This window comes from Fusarium vanettenii (genome assembly GCF_000151355.1).
Source record: "Fusarium vanettenii 77-13-4 chromosome 10 genomic scaffold NECHAsca_43_chr10_1_0, whole genome shotgun sequence".
Classification (NCBI taxonomy): domain Eukaryota; kingdom Fungi; phylum Ascomycota; class Sordariomycetes; order Hypocreales; family Nectriaceae; genus Fusarium; species Fusarium vanettenii.
Window position 1 is genome coordinate 204,330 of NW_003315845.1, and position 21,456 is coordinate 225,785.

The window sequence follows — 21,456 nt, forward strand, 5'->3', positions numbered from 1 at the left end:
GGGTTTCCTCCGCCGATTTCTCCGTCTTCCCTGGTACCTCCACTTTCCGCTCTTGCTCGTCGGATGTGAGTTGTACCTCAAGAATTGGCCCCCAGACCTCCAACCCCTGAAGTCGTAATCTGACAGTTCACACCATCGGCACACCGCATACCATCGCCTTATGCTTCGGTTATCCATGGACAACCAAAATCCCATTAACCAATAATGGCAAACACAACATGCCAATCTCCTTGTCATCATGCACCTTCGGATAGAGAAAAGACCGCATTTTCGGTGGTTGGTATCAACATCTTGTGGGGACCCCTTCTCCGAACTTCCGCTTATCGGTCCGCACTTCGGAAGACAGAATAGGGATCCGAACAACACGAAGACTCGTCATCTCACAGGCATGCAAGTCTATTACCGTTATCTATCACAATCAAAGATGATGCGTCAGATCTATGCCGCCCCCCGCGTCCAGCAAAGCAAACAGGTTCAGTGCCGAACCGGAATCTCCCTCCATGCCCGTCGGCCCGCCCCAATAACTCGGATCAGGAGTTTGCAGCATGGACTCGCTTAAGCCTAGGAAAGCCGAATCGAGATCCCCAAATGGCGGCGATCCGACACCTTGTAGTCCATTATGCTGCAGGAATGACCGGTCCAGGGAGTCTCGTGGCCGGGTGTTGGATCCCGGACTGGCCACCGGATGACTCGGGTCTCTGGCAATAGCCGGGGAGGTTGAATCCGTTCCGGCTTCGGATGGAATTAAGCCAAAGAGTTGGCTCGAGTTCTCGGTTCGTCGTTGCCGCTCTGCTAGTTCTCGCTTTTCGAGGTACTCGAGGGCTGCAGTCAGAAGTGACTGTGCGATAAGGGAGTACTGTCTTGCGTGTGTATCGTGTTTTGAGCAATGATCCAATGCGTGGATGGACATCCGTGTGTACTTTTCTAGTATCCGGCCGAAGCCGCCTAGAAGGCCTATACCGAGGACAAGGGAGCTTGCAAATAGCCATGATCTAGGAAGAGTTAGAAGTGGCTCTCTCACAATCTAAGGTACTCACACTAGAACGGGTACATGTCCAACGAGAATTCCTCGCTGGATCAAGTCCAATATGGGGTCCACCATGAGACTGGCTGCATCGATGCAAGCATCTGCCAGTTTCGATTTGCCTGAAGTCAAGGCAGATCGACCATTTGATGACACCGCCGTATCAGATAATCGTCGGCAAAGCTCGTACATAAGAAATGGTCGAGAGACAAGCATGACGGCGTAATAATATGTCGATAGGACCTGGCATGCTCCGCTCGCTTGGGCTCTGTCCTGAGCCTCAGGATTTGCGATGATATCTTTTAGTTGCTTCAGCCACCGAGATGACCAGTCCCGCAACTGAAGCGATATTCCTTCGGTAAGCTGTAAAGATATCTTCCTTCTGGAGTAGATTTCCGTAACTACTCCCTCAAGGACCAGAAATATCTGAACAGATGCGTTAAGGAGATCGGGGGCTTCGTTCGCGCCTTCGTTCGGATTTTGATAGGGCACGGTGCAATCGACATCAGAAGTTGCAGGTGGCCGTCCCATAGACGTGCTCAAGAAGAGATCCACGACTCGTAAACTCTTCCAAAGACGATCTCGTTGCCTGTGAATGTCGGGACCGAACCGTGCATTGACTTCAGTCCTGTGAATTCCAACAGAGTACGCTGCTCGTACTGCGATGCCGAAGAACAGGAAAGCTCCGTTGATCTGACACGAACAAAGCATGTACAGCGTAATGAGGGTGAAGATTTGAATGCTGGTGACACTGAGATTACCACTCAAATTTGCGTATGCCTTGTCACGGGCGTACTCAAAGTAGTCCTGTGCGATCTCTTCGTTGTCCATCTGCCGTCCAATGGCTAACACGAGAAGATTCACAACAGTAGTCGCATCATCGGGCTTTTGGTCGAGATTTGCCCACAGCATGAGATCCTCTAATAGTCGGCGGTTGTCGAATAAATCCACTAGTCCAGTCGCGACAGACAAATACGTCGACACGGCCGAAGGGATATCATCAGGATTGATGCTCGGAAAACGATTGTCACCAGGAACTCGCCGAGACTGATGTGCAGGCGCGTTCTCGAGCACAGAGTAACGGCTTGTCTGAGGAGCAAAGGCATTCTGGCCAACTCTAGTAGTGACAAGCTGTCGGACAGACTGAAAGAAGGATAGAGGGGCACAATCTCCCACAAAGATGAGTTTTCCTTGAGCATCGCAAACTAGTCGCGCTTCTCTCGGCACTTCAGTCTCGTCCTCAGCATCCATCCCTTGTTGCTGTGCCGATACCGGCCTCGTCAGCTCTGCATCTGCTGGTGTTGATGGAGTTGTATTTCTTGTAGAATGAGCACGGGCATCTCTCTCGGAAGCTGGGGGAGATGTCAGAGATGCCAATGATTGACCATTGCGACGTCGTCGCTGAGGCGAATAGTGACAGGTATGAGGCCTCTGTCGCCTGGAACAGTAGCCACAAGGCAATTTGCCATCGCATTTGACCTTCTCAGTCAGTACATTACAGACACCATAAGTATACAACTTACTTTTCTAGCCTTGCAGCCATCGCAAGCATTGGCGATGCGGCTGCGGATGTACCGCCCTGGCTCTTGTTCCGTAGCATCCACGTCCATGCTTTTTATGAGAGGGCGGATGTTTCGGTGAGAATTTCCTTGTGCCACGAAACGCGGAAGCACTGTGGGCCGAGCTCGGTAGTTGAGTCTCAGCCGACGGAAAGGAGCGGATATGAGAAATTGTTAGTGCAATGCCGAGCCGGCTTAAGAGTGGTGGGTTACCCTAGAGTGAATGACAAGAATGAGAAATGCATGATAATGCAATTGCTGAAAGGTTGACAGTGTCATTACAATATAAACGTTGCATATGAGACACACAGTTCTTCAAGCCTGGTTCTCCTGCAGCCACATGCAAGACGTGGTGGTCAGCCGACATTTCACACTGATTTGACAACTGATGGGGCACATCGACATTGGAAGCCACCAGAAAGAACTTGAGTTTATCTTTAATGTTTCTTTTTCTTAAATTAAAACTGTCATTTTAAGCATTTATGAGCTAGAGTTGTTGCTGTAAAAGTTCCAGTTTTAATGCTACGGACCCAATACCTATGTGTCTTCCCTGGCAGAACATTCGTAGGGACACACACATCTTGGATAATGTTCACATCATGGGACCAATGTTGTAAAGAATGTAGTTTGAATCTCTACAAGTTTTAATAGATGTGCTCTTACTGTCACTAATTACTTCTCTTGGAGACATTACAGAGTTTAAGAAACACAATGCGTCGTTAAATGGCCATTAATCATTCATCAACAACTACACAACTAATCAACAGCTCCAGCCCATTGTCCACAACTATTACAACCTCATTACCATGTACCACCGGGAAGGGCAATCTCAGATCCCTTGAAAGTACCGCTGACCTTTCCAAGCTCCAGAGCAGCGTTAATGACACCACCAAGACCCTCTCCGGCAATCAGACCAGCAGCGACGGCAAATGCGTACATCTCAAAGTTGTTTCGGAACCACTTGCGCCACCACCAAGCCGTGATGGAACCAAACATGACAGCGTTGGCGTAACCACTGTCGGGACCCAGCACCCAGGCGACACCGACAGACATCCAGTTGGGGAGCCATTCGCGATACTTCTCACGGGGGCCGACAAGGTAGAAGTGCTTGAGGACAGCCTGAAGAGCGCAGACGACACCCATGACGATGGCGAAGATGGCCGAAGATCGAGGAATGGGAATCTTGTCCATGGTGACAGCCGTAGCGACAGCCTCCCAAGCACTGACGGAGGGAGCAGCAAAGGGGCAGACATCGGCGGGATCATCGCTAGGCCTAAAGACGCAAGGGTAGGCCGACATGAAGAGGACAAAGATTCCGGGGGCGAGGAAGACGGAGACAAAGGTGCCCATAGCCTGAGCGTAGAACTGCAGCTTGGGAGGAGTCTTGAGCAGGAAACCAACACGGAAATCGCTGACCAGCGAGTTGGCAACATCGGCGGTTCCAGAGGCAATGTTACCGGCGACCAGGTTGATTCTCTGGGAGGCCTTGAGCTCGTAGTGGCCCTTGGTGATGCCACCAAACACAAGCTGCGAAGCCTTGGCTGAGGCAGTGAGAGGGGCGCTGAGACAGTGTCAGAAAGGGGCTCAAGATCATTGGAGGTAAACTTACACATCAGTGACGGCACCGCCGTAGATGGACATGAAGGCAAAAAGCAGACCCAGAATGCAAGCAAGGATAGCCAGGCCAGCGTTCATGTGGAACTGCAGCTCAGCAACGAGACAAGCAACAACCATAAAGACAAGGGCTCCGACGACCCAGATCCAGCTAGGAACCTGGTCACCAGGAAGAGCAAAGTCCTCAACGAGTCCACTGCCCTCGTCGGCCTTGCGAGCCTGCTTCTCAAGGAAGGCAACGTGCTTTCCGCGAGACTGGAGCCTGTTGTTGAGGGAGCGAGCAGACTCGCGCATGGCAAACTTGATACCATCCCAGACAACCTTGGCGTGGAGGAAGAACTCAACCAGACTGTAAACCATGAGGACCATGACACCGGGCCACAGAAGCCAGTATCGAGGAGAAGGGACGAAGCCGGGCTGGTCAACACCAGTCATGATACCGAATCGAGTCAAGCCTTCCCACTTGCCCTCACCAACCACGACACCAATGCACTCTCCGTAGTGGACCAGGAGAGGGCCGATGAGAGCCCAAGCGACGACAGTACCTCCGAACCAAGAGAGGGCGGCATTGAGACCAACCAGGATACCGGAGCCGAAGAAAGCAGGAGTCAACTGGATGTACCAACCCCAGCTCTCAATGGCCATAAGTCCAGACGCAGAGTAGCCTCCCCAGATGTAGAACCTGTTGCGGGTTAGTAACTAGAAGCAAGTTGAGGCTCTGTCGAGACATACCAAGTAAAGATGTGCCAGTTGTGCAGGATACCATCGGCATACTGGCCAACGACAATGATGAGAATGGCAAGGAGAAAGGCCCAGCCCAAAGCCTTGACCTTCTTCATAGCATCAGTAGCACCAGAGCCCACAGCGTGCATGGAGCGGATAGTCATGGCCGTAGCAGTAGGCGTAGGGAAGACGAGGTTCAGCTCCCGAGCGACATTGATGATGAAGAAGCGTCGGAGAGGGACAGCAGCGAAGAGACCGAAGAGGGCGCAGACAAAGGTGATGGTGAGAATGCGACCAAAGTCCTTCTTGGGATCGTCCGACAGGAGGTCAAGACGATACATGGCAGGAAGACCAGCGACGAATACACCTGCCATGCCACCGGCTCCGGTAGCAGAGGCCTGGATGATGGAGTTCTCCTGGGGGCCGAATTTGCCTCCGAGAAAGGGGACATTGGGGAGGGACTTGGTCAACACCAAGATGAAGCCATAACCAAAGATAGCACCGAACATGGTGGCTGGGAATGTAAATCCTGTCTTCAATCCTGTAGAGGCTGTTTTAGTGAAGTTCTTGACGATCTGGAGGTGGTTGCATACCCAGGTAGACGTTGGAGGCGTTGACGAGTGATCCGAGGATGATACCAACCACAACGGCACGAACCGTCAGCGGGTTAGGCTCAGGCTCAACTCCCTTGGGCATAGGAAAACTGGTGAAAAGATCTGTAATCCTGTCATCCTCGCCATCGGTGTCAGACTTGAGGTCGACATCCGAGTGAGGGAACTTTTCGTTGTAGGCCGGCTGGACAACAACGTCCTCCGGGTTGGTGGTTTCGACAGCCATGATGAATAATCAAGCCTCAGCAAGGTATATCTACCGGATGCTTAAGAGACTAATTAAACGCCTGTTGGGAATCTGAGTTTCAAGAAAAGCTGGGGATCAGTTTGCTATTTATCTCCTCGGGCAAGTCCATGGTATCACGGTTGCACCGCAGTTTAAACCCACATGCCTAAGAATACATGCACTCAAGGGTCACACGCAGAAATCACCAACAAACATTGGGGACCTTTTGCAATCCGTCCTACAAGAGGAAGGCTCTCGGCGACCCGGCACGATGGAACTGGCTACAGGATACGCGCTTTCGAAAGGCTCACTCGCCACAGGGAACGGAGATGGGCCACCTCGAAGGACTAGATCGGCGGACCTTATCTGTTCGGTAATTGGCGAATCAGACGGGTCGGCGTCTAAACAGCTTCCTGAACGGGCTATACGTTGTCGGCTCCGAACTTTTGTTCGAAAATCTGTGGTGGGCCCCCCGAGATATCGCTCCACCCCCGGACGCGGGTGGCACCGAGGAGACGGGCGAGGGTCAAGGAAAGAGGAATGACCGGCGTTGGGATTATCACCAGCCTTGTCGTTGGAGGGTTACTTTGCATAGATATGGACATAAGGGTGTTTTCAAGGTTGTTGCAGACCTAAGAGAGTGTGTGTTGAGGCGATGATAATCATTCTAGACTTTTCGCCGTCGCCGCACTACCCTGGTTAGTGGCCTCACTGAAACAGTGATGATCACAACAGATGGAGACTGTTGTTCGGCGGCACTGAGTATTGATTGCATCTTGTATTCCGATATCGCGTCAGAGAGAAACAACGGCCTCTCTCCCAAAATGTCCATCTCCGCGATCCAAAACACTGCTAATCAGACCACTCAGCATTGGAGAACCTATGGATGTCGGCCGTCGGGGAACCTTTGTTGCGCTTGGCGACCCCCTGCGACCCCAGGGCGGAAATGGAACCTTTGTCGGCCGGTTGGTCGCACGCACGCACGCGCAGGTCGCTCGCTACGCTGCGCTACTGAGTAGTACTCCGTACAGCTAGTAGAAAATAAAGGGACCTTTTGAACCCCCCTCCCCATATGTGCTTGCAGGCGTCGCTTCCACCAACCCCTTTGGCAATTGTCCTTTTGCAACAAAGACAAATGCGGAAGTTGTGTTGAGAGAGTGCGGAATAAGGTGCTGACAGATAAACAGGGTTGTCATTCCCGACCACTTTAGTTTGTAATCTGCTCCATATCATGGGTCCAGCGTCACGTGTACAGAATCTTGACTCCATATTTGTCTTTTGACGATATCTTTACAGTAGGTAACAACACCTTATCTGGTACGTTTGGGGTCTTTTGATGTTGCATTCAAATCCACTTTCCTTCAAGCTTAGCCTCGTGAGCCGTCGCATTGCAGATACCCCCTGGAGGAAGACGGATATGCCTGCCAGAGCTACTTCTTGGCGCTCCAGGGTCCACTATCCCTGTCGACTGTGCCGTTTTCTGAATTCAAAAGGGCCAGGTCGGCCGCTTTCTGCACCACCCCGAAACCTTCTACTCTAAAATATCGTCGCGTGCTTTTAGCCTTTTGAGTTTGGATAGCTTCAAGTACCCCAGGTGAGGCTCATTGGGACGACAGCGGATGGGGATCCTCCATCCCGAGTTAGTTTAGACTCTACCTGAAATAAACAATTTCAAACTCCGAGGTCGCCAAAGATGATTCGACATGGTCGTCTTGGCACAATTACCTCAATGATGCTCAAACATTCATGTCATCTCATCAGCTTCGTTTGCGTTGAAGCTGTTGAGTCGCTGGTCCATCACAGCGCGTGTGTCGCTTCATTCGAGAACAGCCACATCTTCACTCACGTTTCAGCCTCATTTAGGTAAACATCATCACCACCCACTGAATGTTTGAGGCGGCCCCAAAATGTCGAACCACAGGCCGGCTATTCCTCGCCTACAAAAGAACCACCACCGGTTGAACGAGCGGGCGCGCGCGCGCAAGGATACGTTATCACGACAGGCAGTGGCAGCATCGGTATCATTCTCGGCACGAAATCCCACGGCGATAAGACACGAATGACCCTCTCGATTTCCACCCAGCACACGATGACCGATGATTTCCTGTCAGATGGATGGAGACAATAAGCAGACGCGCCAAGACGACAAGAGATCCTTCGCAGCGCCATGACAGAGGGAACCGATCAATGGAAGCGAGACCGAACAAAGTGCCCAGGCCCCAGATACCTGACAGTCCCGAGACCGTTTTGGAGCCGCCTGATTGGCTGCCCAGCGAGTGCCCGCGTTTCCACGTACAGATGCGATATCGAGGTCGCCACCAAGCCATTGTCTGTTCCAACGGATCGTTTCCTCACGCGACAAAGAGGTTGTTTACTTTGGAGAGAGATGCCGCAATGATCGCCCCTCATTCTTTGGATTGATGGCTTTGTTTGGTGGAATTGTTTTCAAGAAGTTGGCCTGAGGCTGCGGCTCAGCCCAGAACGAACGAGCTCAGGCTAGCACGAACGGGGGCCAACCACCGAGTCAGATCCATACCGGTATTGTCTTGTTCGCAACCCGATAAGCCGAGCTGACCAAACAATTGTCAAGTCAATTGCCACTGCACTCTTTTCAATCACATCTGATTGCGGCAAACTAGATCTACGGAGGCGATGCTCCGTTCAGGAGATCCGTTTTCAATATGGCGGTGCGATGTTCAAGGACAGTCAAACGGATGGAACTCGACGCCCCGACAAACGCAACCAAACGACTCCCTTCGCATTTCACACCTCTCTCACTCACGGCCCCGACCTTGTGAACTCCACACTGCTCTCAAAAGAAGCCATCAGCTACAACAGCACTGGTCAAGCCTCCGACTGGACTTCCTCCCTCTACAACATGCGAGGATGGCTTTAGGCGTCCTGGGCGCGAGCCTCCACCTCAACTAACAAGCATCATCTCTAGAAGCTGATGAGCTACTGTCACGACCTTGTACGCGAACTCAGTGGATGACAGATGCTTCGAAAGCTGGCTCGGCGGGACAATACGAGCTGAGAGTCTGGCGTTCCTGGACTATCGGCGAGACTGCTCCAGCTATCGTCCGAAGATGCCACCAGCCCCTCAGGGTTTTCAATGTCGCGGTTCGGTGTTCTCGCTTGGCCGAACATGAGCCCGATACCATAGTGAAGGCCAATCGACTCCTCCTCCTTCGAAGCCAAACTCTCGCTCCCGGCAAGGCTCCCCCTTCTGCTGTTGTTGGGTTTTCCGGTATCACCGCTCAGCCGGTCACCGCTCGGGCGCCCGGTAACGAGAATACTGAGCACCTCGACGCGGGTGATAATGCAAACGGCATCTACTTCAAGACGGAGCCTGGAAGCAAGCTGTGTGGCGGCAACGTCATATGGCATGAGAGCATGACGGTCCCAGGCAACATCGCCGCAATCAAAGGCCAAGTCGTTCACAACGACAGGAACTTTCCAAACGACACCGACCCTATCCAAACTCTCCGGCAAGAGCACGCAAAACTTGCCGAAGGGTTCCCCTTCACGCCTCTCTCCTTCACGACCCCAACAGACCAGGATAGCTCTCGGCAACCGGCCCTGGCAAAGCTTTACACGGGCGACTTCAGTGAGAGTATCGACTCCCACTTTCGGTTGAAGATCCCCTTCTTGGGGATTCTTGTCATCCTGAAGAAGTTCAGTACCCGGGTAAATACTTTCCTCTGGGCGTTCCCATATGACCCGATGCCGCAAAACCTCGCCATCCAGGCCGTCCTCGTCTACGAACACCTGAAAGACAAGGATTGAGGAGCCCTACGCGACAATTCGATCGAGGAAGCATCACCCTGTGCCTGATGTGCCTTTGTCGATCTTTATCTTGTATTGGCCTCATTTCCTCCGATTTCACGAAGTCCACAAGCTGAGCAGATACATGCATCCGCTCCGCTTTATCAGTGCCCACTACGCCAAGGATATAGCGGGGAGTAGCTCCCTTTCTATTTCGGACTACAGTCTGGACGCAAAAAGAGTTCTCACTCTTGCTGGCTTCGTTCGCTCAGGGAGCCCAGACATTGCTACAGAACACTGGATCGAGATTCTGCCTCACCAACCTGCGAGGACGACAGAAACCTTCGCGCCGTACCCCGTTCCACTGACTATTATTGGTAAAATACCTGAAGAGGATTTGATTATGCTCTTAGCATGAGTCTATCAAGTATAACCTCATGCTTTGAAGGCTCCTTGCTTAGACAAACCTAAGAGTTGACCAAAAAACTCCAAAGGACCCCAGGTTTCTGCCGACTTGTGGGATACGTGAGCGAGCACAACAACGATACCGACCATCACTTTTGTTTGAAGATGTCTTGCTTGGGGATTCTTGCCATTCCGAAGACCAGATCAATTCTTTTCTCTGGCAGTTCTAATACGACCAGACCCCCTGAAACATGGCATTGTAAGCAGCACTGGTCTATAAACATCTTGAGGATATGGAAGAGGACATTTGGGCTAACCTGAACGCAGAAGCACAACGAAAGAGCCTGTTCTCTTTAACCCCCGGACCAAGGCCAGATCCAACTCGCTGACATGACCGCTATGGTCATGACCTTGCCATGGGATTCCGACGATACTGGCAACGTGCCACAACCATTCCGCAACAAGATGCCGCTAGTGTTCAACTTGAACACAGTCCCAATCGAGCGCCCGGTTGCAGTTGCTTTTGAACTTGGTGGTGGCTCTAAGAGAAGTCACCAGCCGTAGTAACAAAGAAATTAGAACACAGTTATAATACATGTACATATCAAAACTCGTCGAAAAACACACCAATACACCGTCTTGAGTCTGAAAGTTTGAAATGGACGCTGATAAGGTCGCCTGGAAGCGAAGCATACCCACGTTGAATCCATCCGGGGGAGGTGGCTTACCTCTAGACTTCGTACGCAAGTACCTAAATTCTATGCGTATTGTGAGGGGGCCACTGGCTGAGAAGTGACATCGGAGAATCCAAATCCAGAAAGAAGAGCCTCGGTCGGATAGGTGACGTATCCGCAGGGGGCTTAGTTGTAGGAGAAGGTCGATGCACTTTTGCCTGAGGGCGTATGATGCCAAGAGAGAAAAGAAGAACTTAGTCCGGTGTATATGCGCTCTAAGATAGTGATGCCTAGTCTCTTGGCAGTGATTGTACACAGTGGGGCATTGGTCGGTCGCCAAGGAGGGCATCCTTATTAAGTGAAAGATAGAGTTGTACCCAGCGGATTTGTTTAATTACTTATCAGGGCACTTTAAACATTAGACTGCTATATGAAAAGCTTCTGAATGTTAATCTCACATTGCTATCTCATTGTAATGCTCAACGGTGCATGTGCATCGGACCCTCAGCTCATACTGCTGCAAGACTACGATGGTGATCCTTCCAGCCTTCAGAGGTCATGTCACTCGATCAGGGTTCGAACGGGCTTGATGAAATCCTGTGTTCAGATTCTTTGTCGAACGCAAAAGGAGCAGGGCCAGGACTGAAGTGTTCACACCATTCATCCCCCAGGATGAATGGTGTGAGTCCCCGAACATTGAGCGAACAAATGAACATTTCGACATACTCAGTGCTCCTGATCTGCCACAGCCCGTTTACAGGACTACAGGGAGCATGGTGTGGCTTATTAAATACGATTCAACTTCGGGTCTCTCAACTTAGGTATCTCAGCAAGAGCTCTATTCAAGGAAGGAAACGAGTGGTGTTTGAGGGTGCTCGGGTTTCATCAGTGTTCGCCGGCATTGTTGTCAGTGGCCGCCCGTTTGCACTGTTATTGATGACACAGCCTAAATCCGTTTTCACGCGCCAAGAAAAAAGATGTCGCGTCTGCGCGATCTCTGTTTTTCTCACCTTTACTTCCCGTCTCCTCTTTTTCTTCTTCAATCACACCACCTCATCACGACGGAGGCGAACACCACACCACCGCTGCGACCTCATAGGTCATCAAACTTGCTTCTTTTCGCTTTATTAGCTTTGAGGCTTGTAGTGGGCGTCTTTTTGACCTTATTTGAAGACAAGGCAGCTTCTGCTACCCTTGCACAGGTCAACCGCCAGGAGACGCCTCAGAGGTTCGCCGCTTGGTCTTGACATCGAACTAACCGCCATCATCGCGACCAGCAGTCTTCTACTGCCTTCATTCATCCGCTCTTGCATCACGGGATCATATCATCTTTGCGTTTCCGCTTGACTATTTGGGATAGAACAGAGGCAGACACGTCGCTGCATCGCATGAGACTTGCGCATTTGCTTTCTTAGTACTGCGATCTCCGAACCAGTCAACTCCGGTGTAGACTTCCGACCGACGAGCAGTCTGCACGAGATGATGAGCGGCTTCAAGGCTCAGCAGCAAAACCCGACTCCCACCCCCACCCTTGTTGGAGGGAAGGCCTTTTGGAAGGCATGTGCCATCATGCTGGATGGCCCGCATGGGTATATCGTCGGCGGGAAGAAGCTTGGTGTCCAAGGTCCAGACATGGAAACCACGCTCGTATTCAATAAAAACCAGGATAGCACTGCTTGGATGGGGTTTACCATGGAGTTCCCGCTAGGCCCAGCCAACGATGGGGGTTTTGGCATTTCTCACAAACGTGAGTAGCTTGTATTTCGTACAGCCTTGTGTCCACGGTCGCTAATCTCACGATAGTGGAACGAAAGAATGCCGGGCTACAAGTCCCAAAGATCACCGACATGCGAACAATCCGAGTCAAGTTTCCCCGTGGTCATATCACCTACTCTGTCGACCCTCTGGATGACAAGATGAAGGGGTTGTTCCCCGGCGCAACCCGCCGACTTTCTTTTGTCCAGGTCTGGCTGCAAGATGGAAGCGAGGTCGGTGTCGAAGGCTATGGCCTCCCCTTTAGCAACCCTAGCCACCCTAGCGAAGGGTGGCTTAATAGGCTGGAACCGATTGTCGGAGACAAGACGCTGGTCGACATTATTGACCAGAGACACTTCACATTTGTTGTTCACAAGCCATGCGATGTGTTGCGACGTGATTGGCACGAAAACGAAATGCCGCCACCATTCTGTTACCCGTATGGTACAGTTCACGACTGGGACCTCGAGCGGTTCGACAGCCTCATCTGCAGCAACCAAGGATACCAATTTTGGCCCTCGTGGTCGTTCGACGACCAGAATGCACACACCGCAGCATTGGTTCACTCTCAAGTTCAGGACATCCGGTGGCTATGCCATGCAGCCGAACAGATCGTGCAGCAGCGGTTCCTGGCCTGTTTCGTGACGACCAAGGACGGCGAGAACGTTGGGGACAAGACACCTAGCTCCTTTGCCATTGTTTCGCTGACGAGCGAGTTCCTCAATCGGTACGACACCCCCTGGCGCCACCTCATTCGGGATGGGTTTCTCAAACTTGAGCTCTACAACAACCCTGAGGATGGAAGGCACACATCAGTTTGCGACGCCAAGATCGTGGACCGTCCGACAAAAATTGATGCCGTCAGGTCTGCCCACGCTACCAAAAATGAGTTGGTATTGCAGATACGCCGTGCCGGAACGAGCAGTGATTCTCGACGCCCTGGCTTTGCTATGCACAGCTCTGATAGTCGAGGCGAAGGAAGCAAGGCGATGGAAGAGAGCGCTCGTCACTAGAACTGGATCACCCTCCGATTCTGCCCAAACCTTGACGATGTTAAGCGCAAGGTAGACGCTGTCTGCAATCTGCAAAGCGGCCGACCACCCTCCAACTCGATTGCCCTGGATGCCCCCAAGCTGGACAAGTATCCGACAGGCAGATACACGGCAGCGAATGAACTCGAGTTTCGCATGAGTCTTCAGCGGGCGCTAGTTCTCGGGTCAGGTTTCTGGTCAGTCTTGCGAAGATTCAAGGCTGCCCCTGCATCGTCACGCAAGGCCAGTGAAGGCCTTGAAGCCAGCACAGCTAAGTTGAGCCTTGACGAGTCTGTACCGGTCACTCTGCCTTGCGTCCCAGAGGTAAATCTGTTGGACATTCGAGATCCGGCGATGTTGGACGCTTTGATGGCGGAGGTTCTTCCTACCGACCGTCCGCGTTTTAGACAATATTTCTCAAAGAGAGCATTGGGCATTGGCCTCATGACAGCGGTAGGTCATCATACCATTGGCGCAATACATCGATTGCTAACTTTCTGAACAGGGCCCAGGTTTCGGAAAGACGACCGCCCTCTCTGTCGCAGCACTCGGCATTGTAGAAACTCTTGGACCCATTTTCGCGAGCGCCCCAACCAATGTTGCTGTCAATACCTTTGCCACCAGACTTTACGCCGTCAGCTCCGGAGTCGTCGACCGATACAACAAAGGCAAGCGCGAGAAGAATCGCATCCGGCGCAAGCTCGTTATCAGAGGTCATAACGAGGAGGAGCACGAGGCCTTCCAACGCTTGCTGCAACACCCTGATGGTGCCGGCGATGCAGGTTCCCGCCTCTGGAAGAAACCAGGGGCGTGGAGCCTGCATCTGTCCAAGGCCTACTGGCTTTTGGCTTGCCTGCGCTCACCGGCGGTCTCTGACTTGCACCCCAATGACAGCTTTGCTCTGCATCGATTGCGAAGAGACCTAGACGCGGACCACAAGTTTGCTAGGCTCCGTAGCGTCGCCTCTGGTGCAATCAGCTGGGAAGACTATATCAGCGGCAGGATGGTCAACAAGAGCATCATTGAAGGTCTCTTCAACCAAATCTTGGAGGCTGCAGACATTGTCTGCGGCACACCAGCCCAGTCTTGCGGAAAGCTCTATCACGACTGGAAGAACACCAAAGCCAAGGGCTTCGCCATTGATGAGGCTGCCAGCATGACTCGCCCCGACTTGTACTCAGTGTGGGGAAATACCATGATGCCATGTATTCTGGCAGGCGACGAGAAACAGCTTCCACCAGCTGTAATGACCCTTGATGAGAAAGACTCGCAAGGCAACGCCATAAACCGTCTTGGTCGTGAGGCTCGGATATCGCCGCTCGAGTTCTTCATGGGACTTGGCATGCCCGTGTACCGCCTTCGAACCCAGCTGAGGATGGCAAAGGGTCTGTTCGATCTTTCCAAGCGATTTGTCTATCCCGATGTCAACTGTAACTATGGACCAGGGTGCAGAATTGAGCTCGAAGCCCATCGTATCGGTCGGGACCTCGAGGCTTTCGTCTTTGTCAGACATCCCGAGCTGGACGCCGCTCCGACTGGCTCTCTGCAGCCCATCTTTATCCACTGCGAGAACTCTCATTGCCACATCGACCCTATTACAAAGTCCAAGAGCAACAGGGATCAAGTCATTGTCGCGCTGGACTTCATTTTGGAGTTCATCTCGAGCACTTCTGGCAGAGTTGATGCCTCCCAGATTGCAATCATCACCCCGTACACAGCCAACGTGGATGTGATCAAGAGTGTTCGAAGGGGTCCCAAGTACGCTGCCCTGGCTTCAATGAAGCCAGCCAAGACCATTTACTCTTTTCAAGGTCAAGAGAGTGACATCATCATCGCCATCATGGCTACCACGAAGCAAGCCGGTCCCGGTATGACAACCGATGAACATCACCTCAATGTGATGCTTAGCCGCCACAGAAGCGGTTTGATCATTGTTGGAGACATTAACGTTACTGGAAGGCTTGATGATGAGAGAAGTAAGCGACATGGCCACGTTGGCCTGGACAAGTTCCAGGTCGTAGGAGCCAATGGGGAGGTCTCATGGGTGAATGGCACCATGCTCCGTAGTGTACACCAAGCTCTATGGGAGAGTAAGCGTGTTATCACGGTATGAGTTGAGAAGGCGGCTGGGTAGGTGGTCGGCTATGTGGGCTCAAGTTCATGGCCATCCTATAACTTTCTACGTCCTCAGGTTCATCAGATAGTTGCTCTACGCACGTGTTAATGGCTCTCATACTTGCTAGAGAGCAGATCCTAGATCCGTGTCGTCTACTGCCATTGGGTGCTTGTATGGGTGAAAGGTGAGTAAAAAAAACCGATACTAGAACATGCCTGGTATTAATGACGTCTTCAACAGATGTCCTTAGGCACGACCTACCTATTGGCGCAATTATCCCATCCGGGGCCGGGCTTTAACTATAACAAAAAGACATCATGGTTATCGGACACAATGTCAAACAACACAGTGATTAACACATGGTGGGATCAAGACCCAATGCCGCAAGACACAGTGGACGCCAGAAAGGTGACAAGGTTTAGCTGACTCGTGATGAGGATAGTAAAGAAATTTACATGCCATGTGATAAAATAAGTAAAAAGATGCCATAATTAAGGTAATACTTTAGACCTATTTTATTTCATTCTTACTATACTTTATGAACTATTCTTAGGGGAGGCTCAGTTGATATGTTCCCATTGTCTCGTCCCCCCCTGACCCAGGTGTGTAATTTCGTTGACGTGGGTGCGAGTTGCGGACTGGGTATGCGGACTTGGAGCGGGCTTGCGGACTTTCTCGTGATCTGGAACAACCGCATAGCCAATTGTTTTGGTAATCTACGGAACTCTTAAAGTTACTCACATGTTTTACTCGTATCGATGGCTGGTTATAAAAAGGGGTGGTGCTGCACACGGACACTGAGTACACCACCTGCATCACCCACACAACACTGCTTACTCTTTACTTCCAACAACTCAGCAACTATGTCTCCTACAATTCTCATCGCTGGCGCCACTGGAAACACTGGCCGAAATACGACCGAAACCCTGTCGCGACTTATCGACTCCAAGAGCTTCTTCTCGGGCTACAAGATCCTCGCCCAGACCCGTTCCGCCAACGGAGATGCAGCCAAGCAATTGGCCAAGTTGCCAAACGTCGAGGTCGTGGAGATGGCCTGGACCGAGATAAATTTCGATTGGCTCCGCGAGCACAATGTCGTCAGGGCATTCATAGCATCGCACATGCTGCCAACTCAGTTTTCCGAAGAGTCGACATTTCACGTCGCCGCTCTCAAAGCAGGCGTCAAGTACGTCGTTCGGATTTCAACCACGGCTGCAAACGCGCGTCCGGACAGTCTGGCGTACTACCCAAGAACGCACTGGGCGATCGAAAGCTTGCTGGCCTCGCCCGAGTTCAGTGCTATGCAGTGGACTTCGCTGCAGCCCAATGCCTTCACTCCACTCTTCCTGAACACTGCGGTGCAGTTCGTCAAGGACTTCCGCGAGACCGGAAAGCAGGGTATCCTGAGGCTAATGTCAAACGAGGATGCCCCTGTCGCTCCTATCGATGCTGACGAGGTCGGGGCTATCGCCGCTTACTTGTTGGCCGAGGAGGATCCAAGTCGACACAACAAGGCAAAGTACGTCTTGAACGGGCCAGAGGACATCACCGGCAAGCAGCTTGTTGAAATGGTTGAACAAGCCATTGGCACCAAAGTCGAAAACGTCGTTTTCAAGGATGCGACTTTTATTGATCACATGGTTACGGCGGCACCCCCGGAATTTCAGGCTATTATGAAGACGATTGTGCACTCCTTGGATGCAAGCTGGGAAGGAAAGTGTTCGACCTCGACGACGAGCAAGGAGATGTTGGAGTTGGGGCTGCTGAAACTCACACCTACTGAGGCGTTCAAGGCCGCGATTGAGTAGAGAAGACGGCGTCTTGGAAAGATACAGCTTTAAGGCTATTTAAAGCTGTATCTAGTCCAATCTAGTTGATCAGATGCGAAAGTCACCCAGGTTCACTTCATGTTTATTTTCTAGACTGCTTGCCTATACTTTATCCTCCAGATATTCATACCAGCTTTCGATTTCCGGTTATCTTAGGTACCTACCTACCATCAATATCAATCAGGCTCTAGCGTCACGTGGCTTTTCATTCTCATGCATAGCGCAGCCTGATTTGAGAACTGCCTCATTCCCCTCTTCACTCACTTTTCAGCCCCATTTCACAATTGAGGACCTTCGTTGAATGTCTGAAGCCCTCTCAAAATGGCAGATCCCAGCCCACCCACGGGACTATTCCTCGTTTACGAGCCAAAGGATCAAGAACCAGCGGTTGAGTGAGTGAGCGCCCAAGGTGACGCGATGGATACGCTGACATAGGTGCCTGAAGCATTGTCATCATCCATGGCTTGAAAGGTCATGCGTACAAGACATGGACTTCTCCTCTTATGCCCGACGCAGTGGTCGATTTGCAGTCAGACGGAGAAATGATGGCGTCAAGACGAGGACAGGTTCTTCGCAGTGTCACAGGCTTGATGAAACGGGCCTCAGGAAAACGAGGGCCGAGTAGCGCCCCCAAGCCTAAGACGCCAGTTTCAACACTTTTCTGGCCTCGTGATTTGCTACCTGAAGACTGCCCAAATGCTCGCATCCTCACTTACGGATACGACACCAAGATCACCAAGTATACATCTGGTTCAACAAACAAGAATAGTGTCTTTTCGCACAGCAAGGACTTCTTATTCGCGCTCGGGAGAAGCCATACCAAAGATCGCCCTCTAATCTTTTTGGCACATAGCCTTGGCGGAATTGTTGTTAAAGAGGTGACTGCAGACTACCGACCTAAGTTAAGATGAGGAATTAGAGACTAACTATTGAGGGAGATGCTGGCATTATCTTCGACCTCCCCAACCGACGAACTCTGCAATATCGTCAGTTCTACCGTCGCTGTTATTTTCCTAGGCACCCCTCATCGCGGCAGCCCGGATCTGTCTGCCCTTGGCGCCTGGGCTAAATCCGTTCTTAGTGGATTGCGCTTTCAAACGAACTCGGCAATCCTTGATACTCTCGGCCTTAAGACGACAGATCTCGAACGCTCACAGGAAGCATTCTCCGGGCTTTGGTTCAAACACGGCTTTAGAGTCAAGACATTCCAAGAAGGATACCCTATGACCAAAATCAATCTTGGTGTATTGGGAAACAAGGTTGTGCCAGACACATCCTCGTTAATAGGGGACCAGCGAGAACACGCCGAGACACTCCAGGCCAACCATATGGAGATGTGCAGATTTTCTGGACGGGAAGACCCAAACTTTGTCAAGGTCGTGGGAGAGCTTCGATCGGCATATCGCACAATCTTAACTGGCACGATTGATGATCCCTGTACTGACCAGCCTGTTGCGGTTAATTCAGGCATGTTTAATGCAACTAGCGGTCAGGAGTTGACTGCTCAGCAAGCCGCCTGCCTCAAGTCTATCCAGTTCTCCCACATGCATCGTCCTCGCCAGCTCATTGAGGATCCTGCCCCTCAGACAGGACACTGGCTAATCAAAAACGAAACGTACTCCCACTGGCTCCTCGACCGCGATCTCAAAGAACGACCCTGCATCCTCTGGATCAAGGGAAAACCGGGAGCCGGAAAGTCGACAATAATGAAGCAGGCTTTTCGTCATGCCAAGTTCTCTCTCAGCGGCTCCGAATATTGTGTTGCTGGCGTCTTCGTTAGCGCCAAAGGCGAGCCACTGGAGCATTCCTCGATCGGCATCTTTCGGTCCCTTCTACACCAACTTTTACCGCACTATCCGGTTCAACTTCAAGAAGCGGTGCAGATATGGACGGAGCTGGACGAGGAAGCCATTATGTCGAGGCGCGCAGAGGTGATATGGAGGGAACCAGTGCTCAAAAGCCTACTCAACTCAATCCTCGATTACACATCAGGGAAGAGGACTACTATTTTTATCGACGGCCTCGACGAGCTTGACCTTCCTCTTGTGGGATCACACGTGGAGTTCTGGGGGCATTTGCTTACGGGCGAAAACAATGGCCGTGTCCGAGTGTGTTTATCCAGTCGACACCACCCGCAAACATCCCTTCGCTCGGCCTCGGAGCTGATTGCCGAAGATCTCAACGAAAGCGACATTTCAACATATGTCAATCAAAGATTGAAGGCCAGAATTTCAAGGTCAGAATCACATTGGGAGCCTAAACTGCGAAACAAGATGATAGACAACGCCCGCGGCATCTTTCTCTGGGTGACCCTGACTATGGACAGCCTTCTTGCCAAATATGACCAAGGCGAAAGCCTTGAGCTTTTGCTCCGACACATCGATTCAATGCCCTGGGAACTGGAGCACTTGTTCACAAATATGGTGATGTCCATCCGTCCAGAGTCGCGGAGGGTCGCTCTACGGGTATTTCAGTGGGCTCTCATGTCAACAGCACCGTTGAGGCTTCATCAATGGCACCATGTGCTTGCATTTATAAGAGAGCCCGTTCCAGATTCTCTCAAGGAGTGGCGGAGGTCTGTGCACTACACCGAGAGCGACAGTCAGCTTGAGAGGGAGATCAAAGCCTTGTCAGGAGGCTTGCTAGAAGTAAGTGCTTCACGACCAGACGAGGCACCATTAGAGGACGAAGGGAATCTATCAATTCGCGCTGGAGCTGGATCACTTGACCTAGAGCAGGGAGAGACTCGTATTGTGAAAGTCATTCATCAGTCAGTGAGTGAATTCTTCCTCGAAGGTGGTGGATTCCGCTTGCTAGACGCTTCAGCTGCGCGCAACCCGGTTGGCAGCTGCCACGTCACAATTGCGATTACATGCTTTAACTATATCAGTATCCAAGAATTGGATAAGCTGATTGATGCGAGGAGGACCTATCAGAAACAGGAATCTGTCTCCTTATCCGAGTGGGAACTATCGGAGACTAGTCCTGTTGACAGCGAAAATGAGTCTTTTCTCGCCCTCGAGGAGAGGAATCTGGCACAGGACACAACAAACAGTCGGAGGAAAACTTTCGACGAGCACTTGATCATGATTCCCACGGCTGAAACTCACACAACAGTTGCCAGCTGGATAGCAGCGGGAAACATACCGACGAACCCAACAACCGAAGCTGCTCCCCCAATACAATACGCCAACTCTCTCCTTTCCTCAGAATATGTCTCCCACCAGCTTGAAGCCTGGCCTTCTTTGTTATTTTACATTCTTTCGAGCCTCCCAACGCATCTCAAGGTCGCAAAGGATGTGACTTCGCATTCGTCCACTCTCTTCAAATGTCTCGACAACACTGAGCTCTGGGACCGTTTCGTGCTGCTGAAAGAGGACATTCCCCGGGGCACCACGTTCTCCGAATTCATTAATCCCCGCTCGAGGTTGATAAAAGCTCTCGAGGCACGTGCTCGCCGATTCGAAATCTCGCGCCGACCCGTGAGTGCCCGCGGGAAACCCTCTCTATCGTCCCCAGCGCACGAGAGAAGATCACCATCGCCGGTCGCGGTGTCAAGAGCGAGCAGTGTTGCAAGTTTCGCGTCTGCTAGTAGCTATGGGGCCAGGCAGGGGAACCAGTCTGAATCGTGATTTATACAACATCGTTCTACTTTAACTTGGGCAACGCGGTTCATGGCATGTTCATGAGGCTGCCAAGATTCTATCCTCGCCACTGCAATGGTGGTCCTCTTTAATGTGGGCGGCTCAAACGTGGTGACATTCCGTTCTGGGGACCAGTTAAGGTGAGTCTCACAAGATTATGACAGGTTGAGATGTTTATAGCTTGGACCTAGGCATATGGAGGGCACACCAGGCGTCCGGCTGCCTCGTCGCGAAGTTGAGACAGTGGCGATCAAGTCACAACACCCGAGAAGATTGGAGTTGCTGAGGTTGGCAGATGTGCAAGAATGAGGTTGGGGGCGGAAACTCAAGGCAGCTATTAGCGAGTGCGGGCAAATCAGAGCCTCGTGCCACCATCCATAAAGAGCACAATAAGCACGAGATGAGGTGATGACATGCCACCGAGGATAGATGACTTGCCTCTGGCCAGAGAGCTCTCCATAGCTTATAGACTTGTTCGAA

At 51.6% G+C, this 21,456-nt stretch overlaps 7 protein-coding genes across 7 annotated transcripts; 5 read left to right on the plus strand and 2 right to left on the minus strand.

The window, feature by feature from the left end:
* Positions 1–418: 418 nt before the first annotated feature.
* Positions 419–2,634, minus strand: NECHADRAFT_49678 (uncharacterized protein; the record flags this gene model as incomplete). The annotated part of the gene is made up of 5 exons (XM_003041684.1): positions 419–606; positions 676–992; positions 1,038–1,106; positions 1,215–2,506; positions 2,548–2,634. 5 exons carry the CDS (start codon positions 2,632–2,634, stop codon positions 419–421), a joined length of 1,953 nt encoding a protein of 650 aa, XP_003041730.1.
* A 750-nt stretch (positions 2,635–3,384) lies between these two features.
* On the minus strand, positions 3,385–5,757 carry NECHADRAFT_49768 (uncharacterized protein; the record flags this gene model as incomplete). Its single annotated transcript, XM_003041685.1, has 4 exons — positions 3,385–4,144; positions 4,193–4,879; positions 4,930–5,461; positions 5,514–5,757. 4 exons carry the CDS (start codon positions 5,755–5,757, stop codon positions 3,385–3,387), a joined length of 2,223 nt encoding a protein of 740 aa, XP_003041731.1.
* Positions 5,758–8,438: 2,681 nt separating this feature from the next.
* NECHADRAFT_85367 (uncharacterized protein) lies at positions 8,439–9,543 on the plus strand (the record flags this gene model as incomplete). The annotated part of the gene is made up of 2 exons (XM_003041622.1): positions 8,439–8,444; positions 8,743–9,543. 2 exons carry the CDS (start codon positions 8,439–8,441, stop codon positions 9,541–9,543), a joined length of 807 nt encoding a protein of 268 aa, XP_003041668.1.
* Positions 9,544–12,517: 2,974 nt separating this feature from the next.
* On the plus strand, positions 12,518–14,744 carry NECHADRAFT_49645 (uncharacterized protein; the record flags this gene model as incomplete). Its single annotated transcript, XM_003041623.1, has 4 exons — positions 12,518–13,265; positions 13,509–13,844; positions 13,948–14,393; positions 14,439–14,744. Coding segments are annotated over 4 exons (1,836 nt in total), but the record flags the coding sequence as incomplete, so codon positions are not given.
* Positions 14,745–14,762: 18 nt separating this feature from the next.
* Positions 14,763–15,500, plus strand: NECHADRAFT_49767 (uncharacterized protein; the record flags this gene model as incomplete). The annotated part of the gene is made up of 1 exon (XM_003041624.1): positions 14,763–15,500. One exon carries the CDS (start codon positions 14,763–14,765, stop codon positions 15,498–15,500), a length of 738 nt encoding a protein of 245 aa, XP_003041670.1.
* Positions 15,501–16,366: 866 nt separating this feature from the next.
* Positions 16,367–17,311, plus strand: NECHADRAFT_85369 (uncharacterized protein; the record flags this gene model as incomplete). The annotated part of the gene is made up of 1 exon (XM_003041625.1): positions 16,367–17,311. One exon carries the CDS (start codon positions 16,367–16,369, stop codon positions 17,309–17,311), a length of 945 nt encoding a protein of 314 aa, XP_003041671.1.
* Positions 17,312–17,653: 342 nt separating this feature from the next.
* NECHADRAFT_96544 (uncharacterized protein) lies at positions 17,654–20,924 on the plus strand (the record flags this gene model as incomplete). Its single annotated transcript, XM_003041626.1, has 4 exons — positions 17,654–17,724; positions 17,778–18,210; positions 18,271–20,814; positions 20,892–20,924. The coding sequence occupies 4 exons, from the start codon at positions 17,654–17,656 to the stop codon at positions 20,922–20,924; spliced, it is 3,081 nt and encodes a 1,026-aa protein (XP_003041672.1).
* Between the last annotated feature and the right edge of the window lie 532 nt (positions 20,925–21,456).